Source organism: Ambystoma mexicanum, chromosome 5q (genome assembly GCF_040938575.1).
Source record: "Ambystoma mexicanum isolate Mex_15411 chromosome 5q, UKY_AmexF1_1, whole genome shotgun sequence".
Taxonomy (NCBI): Eukaryota; Metazoa; Chordata; class Amphibia; order Caudata; family Ambystomatidae; genus Ambystoma; species Ambystoma mexicanum.
Genome location: NC_090933.1, coordinates 732,215,642 through 732,231,935, shown reverse-complemented (window position 1 = coordinate 732,231,935; position 16,294 = coordinate 732,215,642). Strand labels below are relative to the sequence as shown.

General features: G+C 44.5%; 1 protein-coding gene across 1 annotated transcript in view; it reads left to right on the top strand.

Annotated features, from left to right (window-relative positions):
- Positions 1 to 16,294, top strand: part of JPH1 (junctophilin 1) — a 1,083,555-nt gene that overhangs the window by 724,069 nt on the left and 343,192 nt on the right. The window contains exon 3 of the mRNA XM_069621220.1: positions 13,490 to 13,608. Coding sequence (XP_069477321.1) covers positions 13,490 to 13,608 — 119 coding nt within the window. The remainder of the gene's footprint in view (positions 1 to 13,489; positions 13,609 to 16,294) is intronic.

Below are 16,294 nucleotides of genomic sequence, written 5' to 3'. Positions count from 1 at the left end.
CATGGACACATGTGCTATGTTTGAAAGACGGGTCTATAAAGCAAGAGGCTGTCCCAACAAAGCCTCTAAAATATGGGCGGCATGGGAGGAGGGAGGGCCTTGAGGAGTGAGGCCTTGAGAGTTGCCCCTTTTGAATATTCACACTGTGAATTGCAGGTGTGTCCCCTGTGAACGGTAATGATATACTATTACTGCTGAATGGGTCATGTGGGCCTCATCTGATGTAGCTGCCTCTTTTTTCTTTTTTCTCTTTTCTCCTTTCTCTTTTCTTTCTTTTGCGCCTCTCTTTTGGTTTTGGCATATTATGTCTACGTTATGACTAAATGAAAATAAAAAATGTTTTATAAAAAAAAAAAATGGTCGACTGACTCCAACTTTGATCCTTCCAGGAACCATACTGATTTTGCTTTTTTGGACAGCGCTTTTTCCATTGTCAAGATTTTAGTTTTGTTCATGTTGATCTCCAAGTTGTTGAGAGATAAGTAGGACGCCAGATGGTCAAGCTTTCGCTGGAGCCCGATTGGTGTTTGATCGATCAGTATCATATCGTCCGCGTACAGTAGGTACGGGACCTCCGAGGAACCAATTTCTGGTGAAAAGGCCCGAACTTGAAGTGCCGAGTCTTTATAATCCCCAAGAAAGGCGATTTAATTTGTGCGGGAGCCAAGGGGCAACCCTGTTTGACACCTCTAAACGATGGAATCTCTGCAGAAAGCAAGCCGTTTTGACTTAAGCAGACTCGCATACAGGTTCCCGTGTGGAGAGCTCTGATAGATGCCAAGATGGAAGAAGGGCAATTCCAGGCTGCTAATTTCGCCCACAGCTTGTTTCGATCGACCCGGTCAAATGCTTGAGCTAAGTCCACGAAAGCAAGGTACACTCGAGCACCAGCACAAGGTTTACTTTTTAGAATGTTAAGAATCATGTTAGCAGATGTGTTGGCATTTTTCAGAAAGCCAGTTTGGAGTGGGTCTGCACAAGGTGAGGATTTAGCCCAATGTTGGAATTTTTAGAGAAATAGCGTGGCAAAAATCTTGCCAATGATGTCCAGAAGCGCTATCGGCTGATAATTGGACGGGTCCTCTCTAGAGCCCTTTTTAAAAATGGGCACCACCACCGCCGTAGTCCAAGATGAAGGAATGGTTTTGTATTCATTGCAACGTGAAACTATTTGACTGATCAAGGGCGCCCATTCTTCCGGGTACTGCTTTAGGTCAAAGTTGGTAAGGCCGTCTGGCCCCGGTGCTCTTGAGACTTAACTTCTGGATCTTTCTTAGGATATCCTCCTTGTTTGTGAGGACTACCCAAGGAACCGAAATGGGCTCTTTGATCCATGTTGCATCATCTGCAGTTTAGGCGAAGAGGTTCTTAAAGTGGAGTACCCATTTCTCTTCACTTACAGAGTTCATTACTATCTCATTGAATTGAAGGCCTGAGGGCCTGACTAACGCGACCAAAATTCCTTTTTTTTTTTTTTTTTTGCCGACTACTTGGAGCATTCGTTCGGCATCTTCTTGATATAACGTGATCTTGTGAGATCTGAGCCAAGTGCTGTAGTTCTTACATTCAGTCAAAAATTGAGACCATGCTTCTGACGTGTTTAGTTTAAGAATAAGTCTTTTAAGCTGCCTTAGCTTACGACAGCGTTCAACGAGGGTTATATTGTAGACGTAGGGGCCTTTTATTTGGATGGATTTAGTTGGCAAGCGATGTTTCAAAAGAAAAGTTTGCTAATCCACTATGGGTTATTTTCCTTTGTCAATGTTAACTTCACACTGCCACTTATATTCTTTTGCCAATTCAATAATGTTCGACGATGATAGCATAAACCTCGTTTGTTGCCGGTTTGGTTCAATAGTAGCATTCCATGAAGGCTTTTGAATGCAGCTGGCAGACCAGCTTAGGGTCACAAGATTGTGGTCACTTTTTTCAGACCTCAGCACTTTAAACGAGTCAAGTTTGGCCAATAGAGCTGTAGAGACAAATATATGTAGTCCAAGGTTGCAAAAGATGATGCTCGTTCCCATGTAGGAATCAGTTGGTCAGGAGGGCAGCTAGGTGGCCGTAGGATTCTGACAATAAGGGTTATCCCCGAGCCGTTACGAACTGCCAAAAGTAGGCCAGATGAGGGTCTGCGAAGGAGGCCTCTGCTGGCGGAAGAAGTGATTACCGTGAAGCCGTCGAGAAGTGGGATCCCTTCCAGCCAGCCATGTTTCTTGGAGACATAATACATTGAATGCACCTAGATCGATTCCTCCTGGTTTTGTAAGGTGCTGGTGCCCTCTCGTGTTCCATAAGCCCAACTTTAGCCTTTACTGTTTTAATTGGTCCTTTGGTTTATCAACATTTTTGAGGAGTGTCTGTTTCAGCGGCATTGGCTGCTATCTCTTGCTCGTTGGGTCAAATGACAAGGCTGAGAAGCAAGTGTTTTGTTTTCTGAAACTGGTTTGCAAGCAATATGAACACATTTTTCTGCAAATGTATGTTCATCCAAATCTGTAGCTTTGTTGGTGCCTTTGGTACTTTCTTGCTTTTGCTTTGTTGATGTTAGTTGAAGATTTATTTTAGTTTGTTGTAGGTATTAGCCTCTGTTACACCAAAGTTTGATTCGTCAATTTCCTTTCTCAGGGCATTCACAACATTAGCCTTATATTTACTAAGCCTGATCCTCAGCCTATTTAATGAAAATTCTTAGCATCCAATTCTATCCATCTGTGTCTATCAACACCATTATAATTGATTATTTCAAAACGCGCTTAATACCAGAGACCAATTTCTAAGCGGGAGACAGGAATTTGAACCTCTGTTGCTATGCGTTGTCTTGCTTCCAAAACAAACGCTTTACCCCTGAGCTATCCTCCCAGCCCTTTGGCTCAAAGATTGCTTCTCTACTCTTCTCACTGACTATAAAGACTCTCTGCCCTCATCACGATTCTTGGCTCTGCTAACTGCATACCCTCTTCCCGCTCTCACCCCTGCTGACTTTCAATGACTTTCCAGACAATGGGCCTCATTACGAGGTTCAAGGTAGCCATGGCGCTGTTAGCCCCATGGCTGCCTCCAAACTTGTTCTGACTCCGCGCTGGTGAATGAAGCAATTACCGGTCCATTCCAAGGTTGGCGGGACCGGTAATTCCCCATTCACCAGGCCCCATCCCCATTCCCATTTGAGCCCCATAGGGCTCAATGGGGAAGGCGCTAATAACGGTACCGCAAATTGCGGTACCGTTATTAGCTCCAGAGTCCCTTTGCGGGTCCCGTCCTTAACGCCTGGAAAAACCAGGCGTTAAGGGAGGACCCGCAAAGGGAACTCGTAGTAGGGCGAGAAGGGATTACCGGCACCGGTGCCCTTACCGGTGCCGGTAATCCCTTACCGGCCACCTCGTAATGAAGCCCAATGCTTCCCTCTCCAAAAAACACTCACACACACACTCTTTCTCTCTCGCGCTCACTCTCTCTCGCAGGCACTCACTCCCTCAATGTGTCTGTCTCTGACACCCCATGCCCTAATGGCTTTGTTACTTAATTTGACTCCAAAATTACAAAAATGTGACAGTTTGTCCACCCTTTCTCTTACGACTCCTCTCTACCTTCCTTTCCTGTGACGTCAACTCTGCCCTTCCTATCCTACATCTTTCCCATCCTCTGATAACCCTTCCCTTGCTCCCATGAACTCATTCACAGCTGACATGAGTGCCTTTGCTAACTTATATAGTGTTACTAGTGTGATTAAATTACGGAAACAAACTCTAAATCTATTTTGCACCAGAGTAAGCTGCTTTAAAATGTGCGTGAAGGCAACTTTAGAGTCTGTGGTGGAAATCTAGCTCTCAGGAGGATTGGTCTCCTTATAATCTGAACCTGTAGTCTTTTTTTTTAGGTGGTCAGGGAAGTCCCTGATGAGAAAGAGGGGTTCATATTGCGTGTGCCATATTGGTGACTGGGGGAGTGGTGAAGTTGGAGTGATGTTTCACTTTTATATGTATCCAGCGTAGGTAATGAGAATGGAGTATGTGTTACTTTGTGTTTAAGTTGTTACATTTAAGATGTGCATGCGTGCAGCAAGATAAATGTCAAAACCCGCCAATGAAATATAAGTATAGGTATAGTGTACCAGGTAAAGCGCCTACAAACTGGGCAACGAGGAGCTTCACAATGCGCAAGTGGGAAAGGAGATTTGTCATGAAGAAACCACTGTAAAAGAGGGCACAACAGTTTGAAACATGAATGCACCGATATACATACATGCAGAATTTACAAATCTATATGCAGGGTACTCTTTTTAAGTTGGTTAAACTCTTCAGTCAGGGTTTGCAAGGTGAATTCTGAGTGACTGAAAAAACTGGTTTTGTACCGATTGAAGGACCGAGGAACGGCAGCTGAAATAATAATCCAAGGCACACACACAGGCATGCCCAGGGTTTTTATGGCTTGGTAGTATCGCGGAAAGGAGATGCAGTCTTTCAAGTGCATGGGTGCTTATTTATTGTTCAGGGGAATAGGGCCGTTTGCTTTTGACCAGCAATAAACCGGGTGAAGGGACGCCCGAAGCAAGAGTTGACCAAGACATATGGGTTTTAATTGTTTTCTCAGGTTATGTCTGGAGGCCATGCATGGTGATCGTAGTCGCTTAGATTAGAGTGTTCCAGGGATGCCAGAAAGTCTGGGTGGCTGACCTAGTTATCACCATTTTCAAAGGTAAGGTATTTACTCTTTCCCTCCCCATATTGTTTGAAGTGTCCTTGCAAACCATGTGCAGTCACGTCTGGGGTGAGAAGGTCCTAGGCCAGCTGGAACTTGTAAAAAATGATGTTTATGTTTAAATGTTTAACTATGTGATGATGTCACAACCTACCACGGACAAATCCTTAAAGCGGGTGTGCTGTACACATGAGCTGAAGCTGGTATTTAAGGTAATTGTGACCAAGGAGAACAGGGAAATTGAAGAAAGATTGGCTTTTTTTTTTATAGGTTTTGACCAATTATGTGTGGAGGGTGGTTAGTAATAAAATATATGGGAGTGTTTTAACTATTTCAAAAATGTATTCAATGAGTCAACTGTTGTGGTTCAAGGAGACTTGACTTAGTTTGACACCGTAGAATCATCTAGCCCATGCTGGCTGATTGTACAATAAACTTTCTTTACATACAAACATGCACATACTTTTTAAGTGGTGGGCAAGCTTTGGGGTAAGGTGATTAGAGGCCCATCCGCACATCTTACAAAAAAAGGTGTAATATATGCAAAGAAACTATATTTTGGCAATAGAATAGCTTACTCTCTGTATAAGGGCTGAACTTCTTCAAATGTATAGATGTTAGCCGTAGTAATGGTTAAATCCTGTAGTTTTTTTCCACCTTTGTAACAACTGATCCTCTTACTTTAGTTATCAAGTTAACACATTGCATGTTTCAGTTGATTGAGTCTCGAGGTTGCCAACTCTCCTATGCCTTCTGTTTCCATGACTTGTTGTTTTGCCAATTTTTTGTTGTCTGGCTCCAATCTTATTTGCAGGGTTAGAACTCTGAGAACTTAATCCTAATCCCTTGCATCCCATTCCAGCACGTTTTTGAGCAACCATATTCTGGTAGTGGGTGACAACCTAGCTGTTGTTAATTATGACCTCACTTCAAATGAGCATTGTTCCTTTAAGATGTAAAGAGCCTTTTGTTTCTCTTCTGTTAAAAAAGTGTAACTGCACTTCCAGCTAATATTGGTCCCATCTAAAATCTCCCTTTTATTTGTAATGTACTAAAAGGGTAAGTAACCTATTAACCTGAAAAGTATCTCGAAGGGGCGGATCTTATGGCAGACTGTTTGCCTGCAAGGAACACTAAAACAACCAACCTCTTAATGAGGAAAACTATGCTGGACCTAAGATATGGGTGGATTTGGGGGGAACGGGGTGGGCCAGTGGCTTCCCTGGTTTTGTTATATGATGCATCATATATAACGTGCCTGTACACAAGTTTTCCTAGGTGCGACAAGACAAGGGAGGAAAGACTGAGGGCAGACAAGACAAACAATCTTACTAGGCCTTGTGTCATTCAGATTGTGCAAGTGCAACAACGCAAAGTGCAGTGGGAAGGGAGAGGGGGGAAGTGACTGGGCGAGGGAGGGAGAAATGCAATCAGGGCAACATTGCTCTGAGTAAGTGCAGCCAGCGCAGCACAGCGCTGGGTAAGTGCAAGGAGGCAGGGGACTGTAGAGGTTGCAGTTACAGCCCTTAAGTGCGTGGTAGGCCCGGAGGCAGTTTGTGGAAGACTGATCATGGAGGAGCCTGGTACCCAGTGAGACTCTGAGGGTACCAGGTATCCAGTCAGTGCAGCAGACAGGTAAGGTCAGCAGGGGAGGTAGAGAGAGAAAGCCAGAGCAGAAAAGGAAGGTCTTGAGCTGTTTCCGGAACGTCAGGTGGTCCGGCTCAAGTTTGAGAGGGGGCAGGGAGGCCATTCCAGAGGCCACCACTCTACCCCACTCTCTGCCTGGAAAAGCATCTGATCTTCATGGAGTTGGAGGTAGCTGAGCGAAGGGCTAGAGAAGGAAGGTATTTTGAAAGAGTCTGATGTCGTGCGTGCCCAGGCCCCCAGAAAGCCTTGCGGACGATGCAAACGGTATTGAACTTGATCCTTGCAGCGACTGGGAGCCAGTAGAGAGATTTCAGAGCTGGAGAGATACGGTCCCTGGACTTGAGGCCAAGGATAAGTATCGCAGTGCTATTCTGGATTAGTTGCAGAGGGTGGAGAGTAGTGGAAGGCAGATTGAGAAAGAGGCTGTTGCAGTAGTCACGACTGGAGATATCCAGGGCTCTGGAGACAGTGAGCTTATGGGGGAAAAGTGAGAACATGAAGAATACCTCTGAGTAGGTACAGCTGATAATGGGCCTTCTTGGCAAGGTCAGTGATGTGATGTGAGGAGAGAGTGGAGTCGAAGATAACCAAGGCACCCCAATAAGGCACAGGCCTGTCTGTGCCTGTCTAGGCCGGTCGAGCCGAAGACCGTGTCTGTGTTAGTACTCTTACGCCCTAACTAACGCACCCAATACTTTGACTGCAGTATCCTAATCCACGGAAAAAAGGCTCATTTGACTGCTACCACAGTGCCACACCTCATGAGCCCACTCTCGCGAGCACTCGTAATATTTAATGCACTCCTTAGCACGGTACCGCATGTCTAGTCTTGTATATGATATCTTTGTTTAACCTGCATATGCCTTTCTCACAATACCCAATTATCCCATTTTGCACCTTGTCGAGGCTAAAGTGGGACTAGCCTAATTCTCGCTTGCTCAATCACATGCTATTACTACAAGTTTAGCCTGCATATATCACTAATTGTTTGACATCCAACCTATGACGCTTCCGTAGTACGTGTTAAGGCCAAACGGGAACAAGCCTATTCTGTATATGATTCCTTTTCACTGCAATTTGACCGTCGGCCAGTGCCTTTCATAGACTGTATCTTCCTACGAACAGCCTAGCTCTACCTTGCCTGAACGTATGCCACCATTAGACTAGCCAACTCTGTGGCTATACTCATCAGACGTGCTCTTGCCATTGTTTGCCTGTATTATTAAGTGACCTTACCATTGCTTGCTTGTTTTGATCAGTATCTGTGTGGCGTGTACAAGATCTGCCCATCCATGTTTGAACTTAGGCCAACGTTTGAATGGTAGGCCAACGCTAGACTAGCCTATCTGGTCCTTATATTTGTCAGATCTGCCCTCAATACTGCTTGCCTGTACCTATGCTCAGAACATACATTTTCTGCTAAATCCTCTAGGGGCCCATGCAGTCTGTACTTCTCTAATGTGGCTACTTTACTACCTATATGTCTCTTTGCTAATATGGCATTACTAATGTAATATTTACATTACTATTCACATGCTTCACTGCAATGACCTTTCCAACCTAATCCGCCCCCCGCAGCAGGACGACATTTTCCTACCCGCACAGGTATATGTATAATCCAGCATGTTGACCCAAGTCACTAACTGCAGTGCCCTTCTAGTGACTCTGAACCTCGATCTGTGCTCAGCCTGGTCCCTTAACTTGGAGCCTTGTGATCCCCTGAGCCTTACCGACCCCACCATGATCTCCCAAGACTGTTCAGTAAGCATTCCCTGTACCACAGCTATAAGGAATACTAGACTTCATGCTAGATTCAACAAAATATTCTAACCTCCTACCAGATCCTTACCGACCCCCCCACCTAAAGACCATCCCGCTTATGCTGCCATGCCAAACCCACACTAGCACCACCCTACCTAACAAACGCCCATCCATACAAGCCACCACCAAATACCTCACTGCTCATAAATATAAAGGGAAAGAACCTGCAACTATTGACACATCTCCTGATCGCTCCAGCCCTCCTCTCAAAGGGGCCCTAATTAATGCCAGGTCCCTGGTGACGCATGCCACAGAGATTGCCGACATAATTGTGAGTGAAGATCTAGACTTCCTCGCCATCACTGAGACTTGGCTGCACGCTGCAGCAGGCCATATACTCATGTTAGCTGTACCAGATGGCTACACAATCGTAAGACAGGATAGAAAGGAGACAAGAGGCGGAGGCATTGCTATCATTGCTAAATCCAGCCTCTCTATAAGACTAGCCCCACACCTAGATATCCAATCTTGCGAAGTTATCTCAGTCAAACTACCTCTGAGCAACTCGCAGTCCCTCACCATCCACTTGATCTGTAGTACCCCTGGTCCCATTGGAACCTATGAGGAAGATATCTACACTATTTTATCTGATAACCTCAAAAACACCTCAAGTTCTATTATTAGGTGCTCTTAACCTGGGCTTCAACGACCCATCAGATAAACATGCCACCATGACTGCCAACATCCTACAAGAACTTGGCCTGACCCAAAGAATCAATATGCCCACGCATAATAAAGGGAGAATATTAGACTGGGTAGCGGATCATATTTGTCTTGCGACTATCTCCTCTATCTCCCCTCTAGTCTGGACAGACCATTCCCTTTTATCATTCACGCTCTCTACTAGCAGATCCGTGACCATTCCTGCACCCATTGCCCCACCCACGTTAACTAGGAATAAAAAGCCTATTACAGTGGAAATACTCATCCCGGCCATCCTCCCCACCCTCCACTCACTCCCGAACAATACTACCCCTTAAATTCTGGTTGAAGAGTATAATAAAATTGTCATCCTCCTTAGACTCTATTGCCCCCTTCAAATTGAGACCAAGCAAACCTAAAACCCATTTGAATAAGTGGTACACACTGCACCTAAAAAAGAAGAGAAACCTGGAGACTAAACCCCTCCGAAGCCAACAAGTCGAAACTCACCAAGATCTCATCTCTCTACAAAAAAGAAATGTACCTAGCCAAACGTGAATCTTATGATAACCACATCTCCCAATCTAATTCCAACATGGAGGAATTATTCACAATACTTAAAGAACTTGAGACCCCCAGCCATGTGCCGGACACATGCATCAAAGACAAAAACTGGCGCTCAGACATCCATCTCGCACTTACTAATAAAGTATCCACCCTATAAAATAAAACAGCCCATAATAAAGCTTCCCTAAAAGCCTTCCCTTCCCTTAATAATCCCCAAACAGCCCTAACAACCAACTTGCCCGTTTCAACTTCTCAAAAACTACCATTAGCGAGGTAGAAAAAACTATATTATCACTCAAACCCTCTAACTGCCAAAGGAGACATCTGCCCAGCCCAGCTCATCAAGGACGCAGCTAGAGATCTAGCGCCCTTCATATCTAAGCTCATCTATGCTTCATTTGCCACTGGGACTATTCCCACTAACCTTTAAAGAATCATGGGTGCTACCATTGCTAAAAAAAACACCTTAGACCCCCAGAAACCAACCAATTATAGACCAATCACGACCGTTCCTTCCCTCTTAAAAATATTAGACAAAGTGGCCTACACTCATTCAGAAATATTTAGAATCACATCACCTCCTAGGAGCACCACAGTCGGGTTTCCGCCCTCAACATGGAACGGAAACCACCCGTATTTACTTGAAGGCCCAAGTCGACGAGCTAAGGGACAAAGGGAAATCAGCCCTACTCCTTGACCTTTTCGGACCACAAGGTCTTATGCAGTCACCTCGACTCGGCAGCTCACTTCTCCAAAGAAGCCATAACGTGGATTGAGTCATTCCTCAGTAACAGAACAATGAGGGTCTTCTCACTGTCAGCATCTGCAGACCCAATCTCTATCACCTGCGGAGGGCCACAGGGGTCCTGTGTCTCGCCCACTCTGTACATTATTTTCACCAAGCCCCTTTTTGATGATCTGGACCATCTTGGTATCACCTTCACAAACTATGCAGATGATACCCAGATTCTCCTCCCACTTTCAGGGGACTACAACAAGGATTTGGCCATGGTGAATAGAGTGTACATCATCATCATCCAGGCATGGATGGCCACACACGGCTTATGCCTGTATGATGATAAAACAGAACTCATCATTTTGGGTACACCTTCCAACCTCAAAAAACTAGGCCGTGAATACTCCTTCATAAATGATGGCAACCTTATAAAAGTTGCCGAGGATGTAAAAACCCTTGGATTCTATCTTGACTCCACTCTGTCCTTCACTAAACAAGTCAACACTCTGGCCTCCACAACGGCGTATACTTGCAAACCTAGAACGGGCAAACCCTTCCTAACCAACAACAGTTGCGTCATCCTGGCTAGAGCCCTCATTCTGTCCAGGTTAGATTATTGCAACACACTTTACATAAGCTCTAACAAATCCATCATTAGGAGAATTCAAATTCTCTAAAACAACGCTCTTAGAGCGGCTCTCGGAGTAGCCAGAAGAGAGCATATTTCAGAGATTAGACGACAAAATAACTGGCTTTCCACCTACGACAAAATCAAGTTAAAATCGGTGTTGCTTATCCATAAATCTTTAAACAGCGCAGCTCCTAGTTACCTAGCTGAGAGATTCCACAGACGGTCCGGTTCTATGTCTTGAAATTGTGGCAAAAATGGCTGTGAATACAAAATATCTCAGCAAAAATGCAGTGGTTTTTTTGCGCCACAATCATGTAAAGGGTGCGGGGGAGACACATGCAACCCCCGGACCCATTATACCACTTAAGGGGAGCAGGGGACACCCCCGCAACCCCTGCTCCCCTAAAATGGTATAATGGGGAACACCTTTACTGGGTCAAACCACAGCATTTTTGCCACCATTTTTTTTACCAGTGACATTTTTGCCGCAATTTTATTACCTGATACCGACGGTCCTCATCTAGACCTTCCAGACTAGCCAACTCAAATTGCCTCTCTATCCCCAGATTCAAGCTTTCCAAAATTGGAGGATGTAGCTTTCCTGTTCAAGCTGCCCAGCTTTGGAACGCCTTGCCCCACCCATTACGAGAAGACCAACCATACCTGAACTTTCGGTCCAACACTATCACCTGGCTTAAATCCTCCGACCAGCATTGACTGCGATCATCTCTACCATTACTAATCATTTCATCCCCAATAGGGTCAGCTTTTAGCAACTTATGCCTGTTCACACCCCCTCCTGAAGAAATGCAATATATTGTAATTTTTTTTGTAATTATGTATTCTTCCTTATGCCGTCTTGCATTTATCTACCTGTAATTTACCTTTGTAAATCTGTAACCTACGTTGTTTTTGCATTATGTAAATCTGTAGCCTGCAAATCTGTTTTTGCATTATGTAAATCTGTAACCTAAGCTTTGCATCTACTTGTAACTGCTGCGCCCTGATACCCCTGGGTCTGGTGCGCAATACAAACAAACAAAACACCAAGGTTTTTTGCCTCTCAGGAAGAGGGCCCCTAGTTGCGCGACATCCGCTTTAATCTCGGACATTGAATGTGTGAAATCCACCTTAAGGGAGAGGAATTGCTCTTGGAAAGAGGCCATGAATATCTCCTTGAAGGCACGTAATCCCTTTCGTAGATCCTCTTTAGACATTCATCCATTACCTTGTAGGGGAGGAGGTTTTTCTCTGTGGCTGCCATATTTCCGCTTTGTGGGAGCACTACCTGGCCCTCCTGGGTCCTCGAGCACATCTGTAGGGGCCCTGAGGGTACTCTGCTTCGACTAGTCAACGGGGGGGGGAGCACTCCTTTGGGCTTACCCTTAGACATCCTCTGCCTCTGGTGCAGATCTGCCCCTTCCGTGGGAGACTGTCTCAGTATCTCCCTGGGCCAGAAGTAATAGACCTAGAATGGGAATTTCGATTTCGAAGTGCCTCCTCGAAATACTCTTTCAAACTCTCTCTCCCGGAGTCCCCTCTGCCGAATGGTATATATGGTGCGAGTATTCCAGCTATAAAGCACAGCGCCACTGTGGCCATGATAAACTGGTCCACGAGTAAGGAGGGTCGCCGTTTTCTGTGCGGCAGGGAGTCTGGGACCCTTCAGTCGCCACCGACGGGGATAGGCTGCCATCGGAGTGTGCATCAATCTGGCCTTCGGGATGAGCTCTGCGACTCAAGTCCATTACGGATGCAATCTTAAATCTGCCGTGAGTAAAGTTTTAAGACAATAGCAGAAGGTAATCTATTTGAAAAGGAAATGAAGAAGAATTGCATACTGGAATGGGCATAGGTGAGATGCTAAAATGGCCTGTGGTGGATGAACTAGAGATATCCTAGGTGAAGGGTGGGCAGGCCAATCAAGTTAAATACCAGTGTGACGTGACACATTTGTAAAAGATACATTATTGAAGAAGGAAATGCATTTTGTTTGGATCCTTGAATATCCATAAATACACATGGGTTGCCGAGATGGCTAGTGGCTGAACTGAAGACACGACTTGCAGTATGTGGGAGGGTACAGTAAATCTCAGAAAAGATGCGCGGGACGGCAGGGAAGGAAAATAACTGAATGGGTAAGAGACGAGTGTGACTGTGTATGTAACGGGCATGGCTAGGTCACAGGGCATTAAAACAAGCATTTTTGTAACCTTTAAAAAGCGTTAGAGGTTTAAAGAAATGTTTCTTTAAAAAAAAGAAAGTTAGATATGTTGATATATTTTGACAAACTAAAATGTTAACCAACTCGTATAGAAAAAATAAATCGGTTCTAAGAACATTTATAACATTGTCATTCCAAATTCAAATAACATGAAAAGGGGGTTTTGCTCTTTGCTAACAGATTCATAACAGTTCGATAAGCACAGTTATTTGTCTTGTTTATCAATTTTATTTGATACTGCTCCATTTTAAAACCACATGAATTTGGGGGTCGGGGGGGGGGCAGTGAACTCAAAATGTTCGCCTGAATTGTGAATGTTTTCCTGTTTGCACTAGACTTTCTGCCAACACATCTGATAGAACTCGATGCATTGTTGATAAAAACTTCATGACTATATTAAACTGATTAATTGAAGATCTGTATAGTTTTTCTTTCAAACATGGCATTGGTGTTCACTTGCGAATTAAATAAAAGCACCTAAGTTGCAAACTATTTCTAAATGTCATCCCTTTCTATATAGGACTGCTCATGCAAGGGCCAAAGGTGATGCTGCAGATCAAGCTGCACAAGCTGCTCGCCAGGAATCTGAGATTGCAAGAGCAGTTGCTAGAGAACTTTCACCTACGTTTCACCAACCAGGTAATGTTTTAATCATGTATGTGCATAGGTGTGCATGTATACGAGTTTGAATTGGCCAACTGGTGCCTTACAAACCTATGTGTATATGAATGTGTAAAAAGGAGCACTAGGACACAAGTAAAAGACATTCTAAACATAATATATAATGGACACATTTATAGTTTGCATCTCATGTGGAAGTTACATTTGCACTACACTGCCTTATCCTGATAATTACCCGTAGGTCGGTCCCACTTGCTTGGTGATATCAACACCCTCTGATGTTTTATTCCACCATTGGGTCATTCACACAGTGGAGGCGTGGAAGAGAAAGTGACAGGCAGGCAGAGACTTTGGTATGGTAAACAGGCACGCTGTTGAGTTCAGCATGGGAGAGGTCATATTTGAATGATATTTAACACTTTTTCAAATTGTGGTCTTGAACCCCAAGTGTCCGTTGACACCATGAAATGACTTCTTTAAATTTGTGCCTGCCTTCCAAATCCCGATTACCATGAATTGACACCTACAAGGTGTGCAATCACTGTGCCACGTGTCGACATGGGGGCAGTATATGCGAGGTATCCCAAAAGATTAAGACAAAAACTTGAAAAAGTCAAAAGTCACAAACCTTGTTGGCCAGCATATGTTATGAATGCCGGTAAGGCATAGACTGGCATAGCAGAGGAACCGAGGAACTTGACATTTTGGAGGTTGATTCATCAAGGCAGTTTAGTGAACCTGAGAAGACCGAGTCTGAAGAAACTCTTACATTGGCAGTGGGCCTACAGGCACACCCATTTTTCTCATTTTACACAAAGCCCCTTAACAATCACAACCAAGCTCCATCTGGAGGAATCGCTAGCAAGATGGCTCACAAGAAAAAAAGCAACATTCGGTGCAGAAGACTGCTAACCACAACCCCCGGTATCCAACGGAATGCCCACCCCTGAACTACGAAAACAGATTGGAATTCAACCCACCCATAAGCCCCTCACAAAAGACAGGACACAAAAGGATCAGTATCTCAAAGCCCCATTGCACCAAAAGGCATAGCATGCGAATACAAAACGCAGATCAACCCAGCACTGACAAACATGGGGCCGAAGCTTTTGACTCTGAAAAACATGGTGCAAAAAGGCAGTAAACGTCTGATTCGGCAAAGATGGAAAAGGATGCAAAAAGGGGTCTAAACCAGCATAAACACCAACCCAATGTAATTGGTTATTTGTAATGCGCTTAATACTCAGAGGTTTCTGAGCGTGGACCCGGGGATCTAGCCTGCATTGTTCCATTTCGTCTTGCTTCCAAAGTGAGCGTGTTGCCCCTGAGCTATCCTCACACAATAATGAACAGAAGAATTTAAACAGGCAGAAGTCACTGTAAGAGTTCCTCTACAGGGTTGAAAATTGCCATGCAGATCAGGCACAAGGCAAAGATAACTCCATATTCTCATATGATGTCCAGGAAGAAGTAGTACGATTTACTGAGGCATGCACTGCCACCATGAAAACATAGTGACCTCCCATTTAGTTTGCCATCTGGATCGGAAAGCGCTGCCAAACTATTTTGCACAGACATTGAAAAACTTAGACGTCCTTATGGAGAAAAGGGAGGATTTAGGGAATATAAAGTCAACACAGCCTACCTACTCCATCTAAAAAGATGTGCAGAGGGAAGACCTCCTCACTGAGGGGGGAAATGTAGATTTGGAAGTTCCTGAGGAATTCTATAGTGATTGGGAAGATTATCTGATGAATTCACTGTAGGAGAAGGAACTGCCAATGTCAATCTTCACGTTCTGACAATAATTACAACTGAATTGCGATCCCTAAGACTCGTAGCATATTTCAATGTTAGTACACTATGGAGGAGAAGAAAGACAGGCTTTGGTTTGGTTTACTCTATGAAGCCTTTGTCAGTCACTATAAACCCTGTAATAGTTTCCATAAAAAACAGAAGCATACCATGCTAGTTCCAGCTGCTGTCAGGACCATGAACACATATATATCAGAGGCCAGCCAAAGGCTAACTCATTGGTACGTCTACTGCAAAAAGGATATGCAGCTCTCAATCCACCGCTGAGGCTTCCACAGGTAAGAAGGGCAAACAAATGTATGTCCCTTGGCATACATTTGATTACCAGTATGGATTTCTAGACCCCAATGCAATTGCTACGACATTTTTAGCCAGTTAGTGCCGTTCAAGGAGAGACAAAATGCAAGTTCTCTTCGAGCTATTGCCAGAAGGTATTGATGCACAAGCTCAGGCTATTGTGCTGGAAGTGAAAGCAGCCTATAGCACCATATTCGAAAGCAGTCCTAACTCAAAAGAAACCTGAGGTAGGTAGCCAGTGCTAGCATAATTGAAAGCTATTCCTGTTTGGGGGTGCCAGGGTTTTGTTCTGAAACAGAAGTCACACTCGTTAATGTACCATTAGATGGGGATGGCATATTTGAAGAAGCTGATGAAGCACTGCAAAAATGTTCAAAAAAATGGAAATGCACTGCCCATTAGACAGGATAGCGGTAAACCAGACTGGTGTATAGGAACCAGCAGACACTCATACACTGAAAAGCTTTTCAGGCCTACCAAGCCTACCAGGTAGTACACACTTGGCAGCAAGTCTAGCAAGGTGGACAGCAGCGACAATACGACTAAAAAGAAAGGACAAGCGAGCCCAATGATGATGAGCTCTGCCAGAGAC